Source organism: Somniosus microcephalus, chromosome 23, assembly GCF_052327205.1.
Source record: "Somniosus microcephalus isolate GS21.2 chromosome 23, FLI_Smic_1.0, whole genome shotgun sequence".
Classification (NCBI taxonomy): domain Eukaryota; kingdom Metazoa; phylum Chordata; class Chondrichthyes; order Squaliformes; family Somniosidae; genus Somniosus; species Somniosus microcephalus.
Window position 1 is genome coordinate 20615107 of NC_141009.1, and position 15504 is coordinate 20630610.

The window sequence follows — 15504 nt, forward strand, 5'->3', positions numbered from 1 at the left end:
CCAACAATTATTCTGAGGCTATTGGTCTTAAACATAGCCCGGGTTTTTTAAGTTGTTTGATTTGCTGGCTCCATCCTTCATTTATTTTTGGTCTGCAGACTTAAATAAAATAAATTCAGTGAGTCAAATGTTAACAAAAATTAACAGAACAAAAAGTCAAATTCAGCTTTTTACTTGGGTGTACCACAGTACAATATGGTGATACTGTGGTTATGGTACTGGAGTAGTGACCCAGAGATCATGAGTTCAAATCCCACATCAACAAGTTGTGAAATCAAATTGAATAAATCTGGTCATTTTTGGGTTACTAGGGGGGGGGGAAAAAGGACCATGTCATAAAAATTCAACTGGTTCTCTAATGCTCTTTAGGGAAGGGAGCCAGCCACCCTACCTGGTCTACATGCGTGACTCTTTATGCCCTCTGACGTGGCTTAGCAAGCCACTCATTTTAGGGAAGGGCAATAACTATATCCTTGACAGCCCACATCTGGAGAGCAAATATTAAGTTGATTTTAAAAAAAGTCTTGCATTAATGCACCACCTCTAAATGTGTTTTGGTAGACACAGCATTGGGGCATGTAAGTCTGATTCCTGAGTTCCTGATTTTAACTACACTGCCCTAAGAATGTGCTGACTCCAAGCAGAGTTCAGGCACCTCCCGTTGATAGATGGGAAATGGTCAACTACAGGCTGCTGTCATGTTCCCCCTAGTGAAGGTTCAGGGCTGGTTACCCACCTGCCCTTCCAGCTGCAAGTATGCAGCCTGGAGGATTGGGAAGAAAATGCACAAAAATTGCAGTATTAAAGGTACATTTTATTTTCTCTGTTGAGGGTAAATTATACTCTTCGTCCAGTCATGTGTAAGTTAATGCCAGTTAACCAGATGGTTAATCAAGAAATGCAAAATCTGCATGGTTCATTTTCTTTTGTAATTAAGAGTAATGTCAGGAAGTAAATTGTGTTAATAAAAATGGGATTTATTTTGTTGTTACCAAACTGATTATCATTGAAGAGTATGATGATTCAATAGATAGGAGATCGCCGGAATTATGTCCGCCTTAACGTTACTAAGAAGGAATCCTAACCATGAATAAATTATAATTGTGGCCAAAAGACCAAAGAACAGGTTCCAGCAGAGTTATTGTTATTGTTCCTCTCTTGTGTCATCTTAGGACAACAGCAGACGCGTAGAGAATCTGCTCAAACTGTGGATTATTGAAGCCAAGGATCTGCCAGCCAAGAAAAAGTACTTCTGTGAACTCTGCCTCGATGACACACTGTATGCACGGACTACCTGCAAGCTGAAAACGGACAATGTTTTCTGGGGAGAGCACTTTGAGTTCAGTAACCTGCCCGCAGTAAGAAACATTACAGTGCACTTGTACAAAGAGACTGATAAAAAGAAAAAAAAAGATAAGAATAACTATGTGGGTCTGGTGAACATCCCTATAGCTACTGTGACAGGGCGACAGTTCCTGGAGAAGTGGTATCCTGTGAGCGTGCCCAATCCTAGCAAAGGCAAATCAGCAGGTCCAATGATTAGAATCAAATCGCGTTACCAGAGCATGAGCATCCTTCCAATGGAGCTCTACAAAGAGTTTGCTGAGTACATTACAAATAACTACATGCTGCTGTGCTCAGTGCTGGAGCCTGTGCTGAGCGTGAAGAGTAAGGAGGAGATGGCTTGTGCGTTAGTGCACATTCTGCAAAGCACCGGGAAGGCTAAGGTAAGCACCAAAGTTAAAAACATTTTCCCTTTTTCAGCATTTGATGTCACACACTTTAACATATTCATCTGTTTCAGCAAAAAAGTTCATGCAAGATGAATATATTTAGTACAAAGGGATTTTTTAAAAATGCCACTGGTTTGTGGTCCAGAACCAGAGTTTTAAAAAGCTCAGCTGAAAATACTCCATAGTGGTCTTATGGACCAGTGGATGCACAAATTGAGATTTAGATTGGAAGGAAATATATCTAAATAGATATTTTTTAAGCAATTGCCAAGGTTAGCAAGCTTAAATCTAAAGACACATGAAGAGAGTAGAAGAAAATAGAATATGAATAAAGAAAAAGATTTAAATTATAGAAATTGAAAAGATTAGAATTTGGGGGGCAACAGTGTATGTAGGAAAAATCATTTATTTTATTTTTATAGTTCAATAGTAATTCAAATAGGCCCAAGAAACATTTGCACTCTTTGAGAACTGAATTGTCTCTCTTGCTATAGATTAAATAATCCTGAAACAGCATCCTTACCCCCGTTCAGTAATATTTCTATTGCCATTGCTCTCCTGGGTAAAGAAATGTCACCCATTTAAAACTTCCTGCAGTTTCTCTGATGTTGCACTGGAAGAATATCAACGTGCCATCTTAACTTTGTTACAGATTGAACAGTTGAAAGGTTGGGTGAAATGGCGATCAATCTTTGTAGTCTACCCTCAGTGTGGGAATATATGCAGTGACATTATTGCTGCTTAGTCACGACTGTAAACCTTTTTACGCATGTTCTGTTCTGTTTTTTTATTGCTTTGAATTGGCTTCCCTCACCACCTGTAGCACGGCTTCGGGCCATAATATTTACTTTACTGGGATCTAATGCAATGGGAGAGGGGACACAATGAGCTAATTGATGCTCCAGTCCATAGTGCTTCCAAAATGGAGCCCCCAGATTCATAATGAGCATTACAGATATCAGTAGAAATTTGGGTTGCATTGTACTCGGTGTAGTTTTGAATATTTACTATATCCCTAGAAACTGCCAGATGAGCACATAATTTTCAGGTAGCTAACAGCAAGAACAAAATAATCAAAGACGGATCAAATACAAAATGAATTAGATCCCATCAGCCACCAATTATATCATTGGATTTTAATTTGCGCTCGTTAATAATAGTAATATTATCTGGATTTTTAAGTAATGTAAAGTGAAATGGGTTCCATTTAATAAAGTTATTAATAGTGCTATTGAAAATGATTTGCTCAGCAATGGTGTCATTTCCAGGTCGGCAGTATGGAGGACAGTTTTACAAAGGTGAACAAGTTAATTTAAAAAAAAAAGCTTGGTCTAGTTCCAATGGAGGAAATTGAAACTAGTATAACGTATCTTGTGTTAGTAATTTACTTTATTATTCTGAAAAGATTCTTCTCGATTCTCTTTATTAGTTTGTATTTTTCAAAGTTTAGGGGCACCCAGCTAGCTGGCAATCATTAATATTGCTGATAAAATGCTTTAAAGCTTTACTACTAGTCATAGCAATATTTTAAGTGGTGGGGGGGTGGGAAGGAGTTTATTGCATTGTACGGCTTCTTACTGAGCAATGATTTGCAGAGTTCCAGACCAAGTGCAGCAGAGTCCCTGGGTTTCATGTGAGTTTCCAAACATTCAGATGTTCTAGCCCTTCTAACATCTTTCAGCAGTCTCTGCAATACACATCATTTGTGCATTGAGTCCGTGGCTGAGCTGCTGCCAGGATCCTTTGCTCGGCATCCGTGTGTGTGTGTGTGTGTGTGTGTGTGTGTGTGTGTCGCCCCACGTGTGTGTGTGTCGCCCCACATGTGTTTGTGCAAGTGTGCTACATACAAACATACGGAAAGATGGGGAAAGACCATCTGGTCCATTTAAGCTTACCTCATCCAAACATGATGCAACCAATCAACTGACACCGTTACCCCCAATCAGCCAATGACCTGAAAGCAGACGAGCACATGATCTGGGCTGACACTTCAGTACAGTACTGAGGAAGTGCTGCATTGTTAGGAATGCCGTCTTGCCTGTTTGGGTAGATGTAAAAGATCCCATGGCACTTCTTCAAAGAAGAGCAGACAATTTTCCCAATATTCATCCTCAACCAACACCACTCAAAACAGATTTACTGGTCATTTATCTCATTGCTCTTTCTGGGACCTTGCTGTATGCAAATTGACTGCCTGTTTGCCTACATAACAACAACGTCTACCCTTCAAAAATAATTAAGTCATTGACGCTGAAGCACTTTGGGATGTCTTGAGGGTATGATAGGTGCTATATAAATGCAAGTTCATGCTTTTTTATAATGCCCGTTTTTTAATGGAATGCATAATTGGTGCAATGTATGACATTCATTCAAGCCAGAGCTCTGACTGATCATTGCACTGAGATATTTCACCATGCATTGTTATAGCCACTGAAGAATTGAATAAGTTTATAAAACATTCTAAAACCATTATTAATTTTAACAAAGAGCTATGATTGATATGTTATACAATAATTCAGCTAGTCTCCTTTTCTTCCACTTCAAGGCAGATAATGCTGTTTGATGATCATTCAGTTAACAAGTGGCTGTAATATAACCGGAGATCTAATGGAGGCAGTGGGGAGGGGTGATGAAGAATGAGCATGTACAACCTGGCTTTAATCACCTTTAAAGCCCCTTATTCCCCAGCATATTACAGGAAGAACAGCTCGATTGTCTGCATTACCACTGCTCATTATTTTAAATTTCTAAAAGAAAATAACTGAAACAATGGACCATTTATTATCAGTCTCTTGGAAATATGAAGTAATGAGTGTTTGTTGTCATTGGTTGTTCCCCCTATTACTTGGATGTAGATCTAATTGCTCTGTGATCACTCAAATAATATATCTTCCATAGCGGTAAGCAATTTTGTCTTAAACTGCACTGGGGAAAATATGTTGACTAATTACAGTTTGTACTAAGATAACTGGTATTTAAGTGAATCACTATTATCCTATATGGTAAGATAATTACTAAATGTACAGATACACAATTCTAATCGTTTTAATCAAAGGGAAGTTATCTGCATTAAATTAGGTGTTGCATTTCTCATGCCTAGGCAGTCTTCTGCATGTTACAAGCATAGAGAAGTAGTACAGTATTTCTGCAATACCTGACCTTCCTTGCCAATATCGTTACACAACTCTGCGCTCACCTCTCCCATCACTCCATATTCAAATCCTTCCAATCTGATTCCAACCCACCCATAGTATTGAGGCCACACTTGTGAAAGTGTGACTTCAGCCATGACTTATTGCCCTCTATCTTGCTTGACCCCTCTGCTGATATTGGGACGGTTGACCAGTTTTTTTTCTCCACCATCATTCCTACCTGGTCCATCTCATGGTACTGCATTCATGGTTCCATTCCTGTCTGTCCCACTGCAGTCACTTCATCTCCTCTAACACTTTTCCCATGACTGATGTGCCTAGTGCTCGATCCTCAGTCCTCTCTCATTTATCATCTAACACTTGGTGACATTATCTATCAGCTTTCACATGTTCATGATGACACCAACTTTATCTCTCAACCTCCACCATTGACTCCAAGGCTAACACAGTTCTATCTGACTGAATCTCTGACGTTAAAACCTGGATCAGTCACATTTTATTCCAACTCAATGTAGACAAAACCAAAGCTAACCTCTGGTTTCTGCCAGCACATACAATTCTCTGGCACCACTTCCATCACCGTTCCCAGATGCCCACTCACACTGGAGGAAGTAATCAGATTGATACCAACCTGCCCTTTATACCCCACATCCAGCCAGTTTGTAAAACTGCATTTATATGTGAGAAAGCCCCCTGCCTTTCTCACTTTGTCGCTGAAATATTAATCTATGCTTTTGTCACCTCATGGATTGACTTCTTAAATGCCCACCATGTCAGCCTACCCTTCACAAACTTCACAGTTCAAGTCCTTTTTGTGTGCCTGTTTGTGTACTCCTATTACCCCTGTCCATGGCAAGCTCCAAGGGCTCTTTGATCTCAAAATCCTTGTCCTTGTTTAGAAATCCCTCCATCTTCCTACCTAAGTGATCTCCTCCAATTATATTTCCCAGCACACATCTTCCACTCCTTTTATTCCCCACTTCCTCCTCCCCAGCATTGGTGGCTGATCTTTCAGTCAACCTGGACTCATGCTGGCCCACCCTGGAATTATCTACCTAAATCACTCTACCTTGCCACTTCTCTCACTTCCTTCAAAAGCCTCTTTAAAAAAAAAAGCTGTCTCTTATATGATGCATTTATTCCCCCTCCCCTTCCCAATCTCTCTCGTCCCCTCTCAACATCCTTGAGACGTTCTTTTATGTGAGGTACAACATGCAATCTTGTTAGAAAGAAAATGAAGAGAGGATTAAAGTTCTTAAAATGATGAAAGAAATGGGAAAAAGTAGATGGAAGTAAATTCAAGAGTATCTTAAGTGGAAACGATTTCAATCAGGAAATCAGCATCTTGTTCAAAGTTGTTCAGGAGTAAAATGGTGGCGTGGAGTACACTTATTCACAAAGGAGCATGGCTGGTTTTGAGTATACAAGGAGCTGAACGGGAATAAGTGTAGGTCTAAGGCCAGACAGTGATAGGATAGGGTTTGAGTGATTAAGCTGTTGAAGATTACCTGCAGCACTAATCTTTTAGTCAAGTAGCTTTTTTTTCCCCATTCTTGAGCTTATTATGTTCTCATCCACTTTTACCTAAAGTGATAAAAGTTACTCTGGAGGTGATTGAGTCTTTGAGGGAATGGTGTTAACTATTCTGTATGACCTGACTTATTTCTGATGCCAGTAAAGGCAACAGCTGCATGTTGATCATTAGTCAACAGCTTCTCTGAAGGCTGTTTTTGCAGATTTGGGCTAGTAACAACCCATTCCCTAAATCTTCTATGAAATGCTCCTCATTTCTGGTACCTTTACAATAACACTTGCATTATAAAAGCACCTCATCATCACAAAATGTCTTGCATGTGCAACTTGTTTTTGATTTGTAGATATGAACGGCAGCTTTTTCTGATCGAAAGTCTATTACTTTCTCTTGGTTAAGTCAGACTTTCAACAGAGAATGACTTTTAAACAAAATGTATTACAGCAGCTTAGGTGAATCACATGGTGTTAGTAAGAGAGTATAGAGATGTTGGGTGAATGGGGACTGGAGGGTTGACGTACTCATACATTGACTGTGGAAGGAGTGGGTTTTATGTGCCGAATAGCCTTTTCTCATTCCAAGTTTTCTTACCGAAAAATTTCACGCGCAGGTCAGTTCTGTAAAACGCTGTGAAATGTACAACTCCATAACAGTTTCCAGCTGTTCAGCCAGGCCTCCTTACTTACACCAGAAATCCAAGAGCTGCTATAGCTGTACCTCAGAATTCTGTGTGAGTACAAACTGTCTGCACTGAACTGTCTGGCCAGTCCCTTCTGCCTGTGGAACTTTTACTCCCAGAGACTGTAGAGGCAGCACTAGCCATCATCTGCTGAACAAGGCTGTTTGAATGTATGCATTCAGCTATGAGAAAGCTCTGGGCTTGCCCTTAGCTGCTGCAGCAACAAATTATCTCGACCTTTTGTGCTGTTGGCAACCATGAGGGACAATTAGATGAGGCATATGTCCTCATTATGGCAACTGCGTTCTGCTGTTACACCACCTAATGTGAGGTTTTTTAAATTGCTGTAGGGTCTATTCCTTATAGCCTAGAGGTTAGTGGAGCATTGTTGTCCTATTAGGAAGTGTATGGAGGTGTGTTATTATGGTGCTGCAACAATTTAGAACAGTCTAAGGTGTTCAGAGCGGTGACATGATACCAGGCAGGAAGTCTGTCACAGTTTTTTCAATAGTAGTACAAGTAGAAATGGAATGGCACGTTTGAAAAGAACATCGGGCTTGTTCTCCTCCATGTCAGCTAGTGCAAAGTAAGTCATTTCCATTCGGAATTTCAAAGACTAGCAATGTAAACAACACCCTGTTAGGAACATTCCCTTTTAAATGCTACTCCCCATTGCTACTGCTTGGTTTTATTAGTTGAAATGCGAGCATGGTCTAATTCTTGCATCTTCTCCCCTATGTGTGAAAAATTCATCCATTTCTTTCCACTGTGCTGCAAATAGGTATTTCATCTCAGAGAAAATATTAGGTACCGTTTGTTTTATCTCAAGATAACCGAGCCCAATTCATCCAGAATTCCTCTTGAAGAATAGGTGTGCAAGTATGAGTAGCTGTAACTACGTACATGCTGCAATCCAATTGCCCAATAAAAATTTGAGAAACAATAATTTAAATAAAACCAGCTTCTCTGTTCTCACTGATATTGGAGCAGACACACTTGTAAATATCCGAGAAAATTTTGAAAAATGTAAGGAACGAGTTTTCATTTATAAAAAGAAAGTGATTACCATGGTGAAGTTGAGATGCTTTTTTTTTCCTGTCATTTTCCCAGCATCTTCCCATGCATATTGTGTACACAGATAAGATATTAGCACTTTCCTGCTTCATCTTGACCTTGACAAAAGCAGCTTTTGCAGTTCCCTAGTGTCCTCAGTAACAGGTCTGTCCTTATTGTAAATTCTATTCCTGATATCTGGAATATTTCCATTATTTTATCACGCACAAAAAATGGAGAAACTCTTCAATGTAAATGTTGTAGCGGAGCCACTAAAGGACTCCGATCGTTTGTATAAACTTCCCTTTAACAACATGTTAGCTACAGCCTGAGTCTGTATCTTTATTTATACTGTTTACTTGTACAGAGCGTGATTACTTTAACAGCGCGGGTAAACGCGATGACGTCACGCCATACATCACGTGATCCCCCACTGGCGGGAAGAACGTCATGACGTCAACCACGGGACTAACGAGCAGTCCTCGTGGAGCCTCCGAACTGAATAGACCTACACTCGATGTCCTCCTGCAGTTACTTGTTTAAACCTGTTAGTTTCCATTAAACTTCGTTTTGTTTAAGCGCCTGAGTGGACCTCAGTCTTTGGATAGGAACTAGACATTCCTACATTGGTGACCCCGACTTTTGTGAACGGTTTTCGCAGAAGATAATCAGCATGGAAACGAACGCCGTTACCTTAAAGCTACCGCAGTTCTGGGAGCAACAACTAGCCGCGTGGTTCATCCAGGCTGAAGCCCAGTTCGCCATCAGGAACATCGTTGCGGATCAGACCCGTTATTATTACGTGGTCTCCGCCCTCGACAGCGCCACAGCCTCGCGGATCGTCAGCCTACTCGGTAGTCCACCTACTGATCGCAAGTATGACACCTTAAAGGCGCGGTTGCTGCCAGTTTTCGGGCTCACGAAGTCGGAGCGCGCCCGCTGGCTGCTCACTATGCCCGGCCTCGGGGACTCCAAGCCGTCCGAGCTCATGAGCCAGATGCTCACGCTCCTCGGGTCCGAGCCGGAATGCTTCCTCTTCAGGGAGCTATTCCTCAGCCTACTCCCGGAGCAAGTTCAGGCTGCCCTAGCCAGGTCCGAAGTCACAGACTGCGCGGAGCTTGCTGCCGAAGCGGACAAGATTTTCGCGGTGACTCAACAGCACTGCGCAGCCACGAGGCGCCCATCCCCCACAGACGCTGCTCCAGCTCCTCAATCAGCGGGGTTGTGCTTTTACCACTCCCATTTTGGCGCGAAAGCAAGATGCTGCCGCCCTCCCTGCAGTTTTTCGCACACAAAAAAAACATCTACAGCCACCATGGCGAAGGAGGACCATGTCTAACGAGCGCCCCGCGGCTGCGATGGCCATCGGAGATTCAGGGAAGCTCCTTTTCATCGCCGACTCCCTATCTGGTTGACGTTTCCTTTGCGACACCGGGGCGCAGTGTAGCATCCTACCTGCGTCAAATCTCGATATACTAGCTGGGGGCCACGGCCCCGCCCTCGCGGCGGCTAACGGCGCGGCCGTTCGGACCTTCGGAAGGCGACGGGTCCAGGTGTGTTTCGGCGGCCAGCTTTTCCACTGGGAATTCATCACGGCCAAAGTCACGCAGGCCATCCTTGGGGCGGATCTTTTGTGCGCCAATGGCCTCCTGGTCAATGTCAGGCACCGCCGGTTGATCAATCCGGCCACGTTCCACTCCATCCCGTGCCACCGCGGTAACGCCATGCCGCGCACTGTCTTCTGTGCGTTCCCACCTCCAGACGACGTCACTCGGCTCCTCGGAGAGTTCCCCGATCTGACCAGGCCCACTTTCTCCTCCTCGGCTACAAAACATGGTGTGGAACATCACATCACCACCACCGGTCCCCCGGTTTACGCACGGGCCCGACGACTCGAACCCGGCAAGCTCGCGGCTGCGAAAGCGGAGTTCGACACGATGGAGCGGCTGAGGATTATTCGCCGGTCAAATAGTCCCTGGTCTTCGCCTCTCCACATTGTTCCGAAACCCAGCGGCGGATGGCAGCCATGCGGCGACTACCGACGCCTGAAGGATGCCATTACTCCTGATCGGTACCCGATCCCGCATATCCAAGGTTTCTCGGCCCATTTGGCGGGAAATACCTTTTTTTTCCAAAAGTCGACCTCATCCGTGGTTACCACCAGGTCCCCGTGCACCCGCAAGACGTCCTGAAAACCGCAGTCGTCACCCCATTCGGCCTGTTCGAGTTTCTGCGGATGCCGTTTGGCTTGAAGAATGCTGCACAGGCTTTCCAGCACTTGATGGACTCCATGCTTTGGGACCTAAAATTCCTCTTCGTCTACCTCGACGACATCCTCATCGCCAGCCCTAGCAAAGAGGAGCACTTCTGCCATTTGCGCACCCTCTTCACACGCCTCAGTCAACGCGGTTTGATTATTAACCCGGCCAAGTGCCAGTTCGGCCTGCAGCGGATTGATTTCTTGGGCCACCGCATTACATCAGACGGCGCAATCCCCTTACAGACGAAGGTCGAGGCGGTTACATCTTTCCCGCGCCCGCAGACCGTCAAGGCCCAACAGGAGTTCCTCGGGATGGTCAATTTTTATAACCGATTCGTCCCTAAGGCGGCTCTGCTTATGCGGCCCTTGTACGAGGCCCTCAAGGCCAAGTCCGGTAAGGATCCGATCAGCTGGACGGCCGAGATGGACCAGGCGTTCGTCGACACCAAAGGCGCCTTGGCCAATGCAACCATGCTGGCGCACCCGCTTCCAGGCGCCACCATTGCCCTTACCACCGACGCGTCGGATTACGCAATCGGCGCAGTGCAGGAACAGTGGGTGAATGGGACGTGGCAACCGCTGGCGTTTTTCAGCCGTCAATTACGGCGCAACGAAAGAAAGTACAGCACTTTCGACCGGGAGTTGCTGGCCCTTTTTCTAGCCATCCGCCATTTACGGTTCTTACTAGAGGGACGTCCGTTCACGACTTATGTGGACCACAAGCCACTAACGTACGCTATGGCCAAGACCGCGGTCAGCTCGGCAACAACGTCACCTGACGTTCATTTCAGAATTCACCACGGACATTCAGCATGTGTCCGGCAAAGACAACCTGGTAGCGGATTGCCTCTCCCGCGCGACTGTGCACGCAGTCCAACTTGGAATCGACTATGCCCTCATGGCTGCAGATCAAGCCTCGGACCCAGAGGTCCAAGCATAAAGGACCAGTCCCTCTAGCTTCCAAGCGGCCGACGTCAAATTCCATGCCGCAGGTACCACGCTACTTTGCGACGTCTCCATGGGAGTTCCCCGCCCTATCATTCCAGTCGCCTGCCGCCGGAAAGTGTTCGACGCCATACATGGGTTGTCACACCCTGGCATGAGGGCCTCTCAAAGGCTGATATCGTCAAAATTTGTCTGGAAGGGTATGCACCTGGATGTCCACGACTGGGCCAACACCTGCGTGGTCTGCCAAAAGGCCAAGGTACAGCATCATGTAAAAGCTCCATTGGCCACCTTCGCTGTTCCGGAGCGCAGATTCGACCACGTGAATGTGGACCTCGTGGGGTCGCTTCCACCTTCTCAAGGTTTTACACACATCCTCACAATGGTAGACCGCACCACTAGATGGCCAGAGGCAGTTCCTTTGGTTTCCACCACTTCGGCAGACGTGGCCAGAGCTTTCATCTCCTCTTGGGTTGCTCGTTTCGGGGTACCGGCGGACATCTCTTCTGATCGTGGACCGCAGTTTTCCTCTGAGCTCTGGAACGCTGTGGCTCAGGGGCTCGGCACCAAACTACATCGAACCACCGCCTATCATCCACAGGCGAACGGCCTGTGCGAGCAACTCCACAGGTCGCTCAAAGCCGCTCTGCAGGCCAGTCTTCAAGGCGCAGGATGGGTGGACAGACTTCCCTGGGTCCTTTTGGGTCTTCGTACGGCGCCCAAAGAACATTTACAATCATCCTCGGCGGAACTCGTATATGGCCAGCCACTACGAGTACCAGGGGATTTCCTCCCGTCTCCAGCAGAGCCCTGGTCCGCATCCCAGCAACTCGTCCGCCACCAGGAAGCGGCCAGACGTTTCGCTCCAGTGCCTACGTCACATCACGGCTTACAGAGCTCCCGCGTCCCAACTGAGCTGAAAAGCGCCGAGTACATGTTTATCCGCCACGACGCTCACCGGGACCCGCTCAAACCTCCTTACACTGGTCCCTTCCACGTCATAGAGCCGGGAGACAAAACCTTTTCGGTCGATATCGGGGGCAAACCGGACCACATATCGGTTGACCGGCTGAAGCCGGCACACTTAGACCTGGACCGCCCAGTCGAAATCGCTCAACCGCCAAAACGGGGCCGACCGCCCACAGTCGCCGTGCCAGATCCACCACAACCGCCCGCCAGCTCGACCACCGTCCATCTCTGACCGGTGCTGGGGATTAGAGTGTTGTAGCCCTGTCTCTGACCGATGCTGGTATTTAGCAAGACTTTGCGTGGACAATTTCTATTCTTGTGTTTTGCATTTAACTAAATGTAGTACCCTGTAGTGATTCTTTTTGACCTGGAGCTAGCAACAGGCTTGCTGATCTTTGGGGACTTTTAGCTGAGCTTTGAATTCTGTTTTTATCCCCTCCTATCCTGCAGATGTTAACTTTGGCTGGGGTGCAGTTCTACAAGTTCAGCTACCCTGCAGTCCCTCACCCAAACGGCTATTATTCATGTATGAGCCTTGACAGTTTAGCGTTGACAGGCTGTTTGACAATAAGAGCATCGCATTGAAGCCTGTTCTCTCCAGACATCATGTAGACTTCTACAGGGGATGCGTCTATTGCCATCTTGGCCAAGATCAACTAACTTAGCAAAGATCAGGGGTTGAACCTCGGACTTCCTGGTCTGTATGGCTCTGCTACTCACTGATTAAATCACTGAGCTAGAATGAAGGGTCAGCCACACAAGATTAAATGTAAGAGATTTAGAACAGAGAGCAAGAGCAACCTCTTTACGCAGAGTGTTGTAAGGCTATGGAATTCACTTCTACAGTTAGTGGTTGGGACAGAAACTATGCCAACATTCGATTAGATTCGATACTTATAAGATGAGAAAGGGATATGAGAACAAGACTGGTAAATCTAATTATGACTCTTTGCTCATGTGGAGGGTAAATGCCGAATACAGACTGGTTGGTCTGGATATCCTGTTTCCGTGTTGTAACTCCAGTATATTTCTGTGTACTGAGCTGTTGGCAGAGTTGATATGAATTTATGTAGAAGTCATGATCAGAAAGCATTGACTTAGGGCATAGTTCATTGATGGTCAACCTTTGTCTTGCAGTGGCAAGGTGTAGGTTCGGCCCACTGATTTTGGAGTAGATGAGTTCCTGATCTCAATCACGTCACCAGAGTGAAGTTCACCAGAGTGAGGTGCGAAACAGAGTCCAGGAGGCTCCCCACACCATAGGGGGCAAAGTCTCCCCATCCTCCACTTGCTAGTTATGTAAAATTTATAATAGGATTAAAGAAATTAGCTTGTGAGCAAAACTTTCTACAATCTTTTATAAACAAGTGATTATATTTCAGTTTTTATTTGTTGGTTTACAACATAGGCTAAAACTTTGTGAATTGCTATCCAAGAACAAATAGTTTGGGGATCTCAGTTGTACTGTGCAACATAGACATAGAAATATTGGGCCTGAATTTGCGGTCAGATGCCTCCAAACTGCAATAAAACTATGCACATACCTGATGGTCGTGGATCCACGGATACTCGCGCTCCTGGGCTTCTATGCGTATGCATGCTTAAAGGCCCACGTATCCCAGGGGCGCATGCAGTTCGCAAGTGTCCCTGGGATCACGTGGGCCGGCCCAACAAATCAGAAAGGGGATTTACATACGGAATCCCCATAAACTTAATAGGAATCACATAAAAAATACATTTTAACAGCACTGAAATAAAAAAAAATCATTACGTTTAAAATTTATTAAAATACAATTTAATTAAACATTTAAAACAAAAATGTAATTAAAAAAAATAAATGTAAACATTTTTTAAGGGGCCAAAAATAAAACTTATTTTACAAGTTTTTGAATGTTAAAATTATTTTTTTTAAATTTATTTTAAGATTTATTTTCACCTTTACGCTGGTAAATGAATGCCCTATACCTGCTTTTACCAGGCGTAAGAGTTTTGTAGGCATTTGCTGGGCAAGAGTCCTGCCAGTGACTGTCCATTTCCCAGGGATGCAGAGGATCTGTCAAGAAGATTCTTGACAGATCGCAAGTTCTGGGTTTTCACGCATACACAAATCCGGAACTTAGGAGGCACTTACGGCTGTGTACGCAACGTACGCGGTCATAGGCCCCGGAAAATCCAGGCCATTATTACTCAACGGACTAGTAATAAGTAGGTATTGTTCATTATTTTAAAAGTTCAATAAATTTATTTAGCACCCTGGGTTTTGATTGACCTGTTGACATATGACCCTGCTAGCAGTTGTGAGATGCTGAATGAAAGCTTTAATTATGTTAATACCTAACCTAGGGAAAAATCTAATTACAGGTTATCATTCTACCTCTCCGTGCATTTCATACTGTCACTGCAACATGTCATGAAATGGTCTAGTTTCATATCTTCAGCATAAAATTATTCATTAATCTGCTTAGTGTAAATCTAGCACTCCGGTTTGGGATATCACACATTATGGGAGGATCAGATAATATGATTTGCTCAATTCTATCAGCAGTTCATTTTTTGCCCCTGTAGCTATTCAGCATCTGTGCCATAAAAGAATATGCCGTTCATCAGTAATTATGATGTTCATCTAGTCTAGCAACTTATTAAGTGGATTCATAAAATCTTTCATGGAACGACAGCTGAAAAGCTCCTGGTAATGAAGAGGAAAGGAGAATATTCATAAGCTATAATGAGTATGTTTAGAAACAGACAGAATATGAGTCAGTCGGTGGTGAGGCCAGTTGCTGCTAATTAAGGGAGAGTGAGTATGTCTGCAGGTTCTGAAAGGTAAAAACTCAATGGAAGCACAAGGTTAAAGTATTAATTGTGGTGTCTGCTCACCCTGCCAGCCCAAATGTTAATTGACTCTGTATCAATTGTATGATATCCTGAACAAGGGCAGATGCATACTAATTGGGTGTTGGAATATACCATTTTAATAAAAGAAACTATTGCATTATTATTTCATGTCTTTCAAAAGTACCCAAATCCATGATATGCAACAAATTTATAATCAAAAATATAAGTGTGAAAGGCACAATTGTTACAGACTTTCCTACAGTAAAATGCTTCACAAAAAGAACAAGCAGACTCTTTAATGATGTATACTTTCTTGAACCAAGGGCGCGATCTTGCCAGCCCTGGGG

General features: G+C 44.3%; 1 protein-coding gene across 9 annotated transcripts in view; it reads left to right on the forward strand.

Moving 5' to 3' along the window:
- Window positions 1–15504, forward strand: part of LOC147101722 (disabled homolog 2-interacting protein-like) — an 824147-nt gene that overhangs the window by 739751 nt on the left and 68892 nt on the right. For all 9 annotated transcript variants that reach the window (XM_085965569.1, XM_085965573.1, XM_085965570.1 and 6 more), the window contains one exon: window positions 1173–1727. In XM_085965569.1, coding sequence (XP_085821695.1) covers window positions 1173–1727 — 555 coding nt within the window. The remainder of the gene's footprint in view (window positions 1–1172; window positions 1728–15504) is intronic.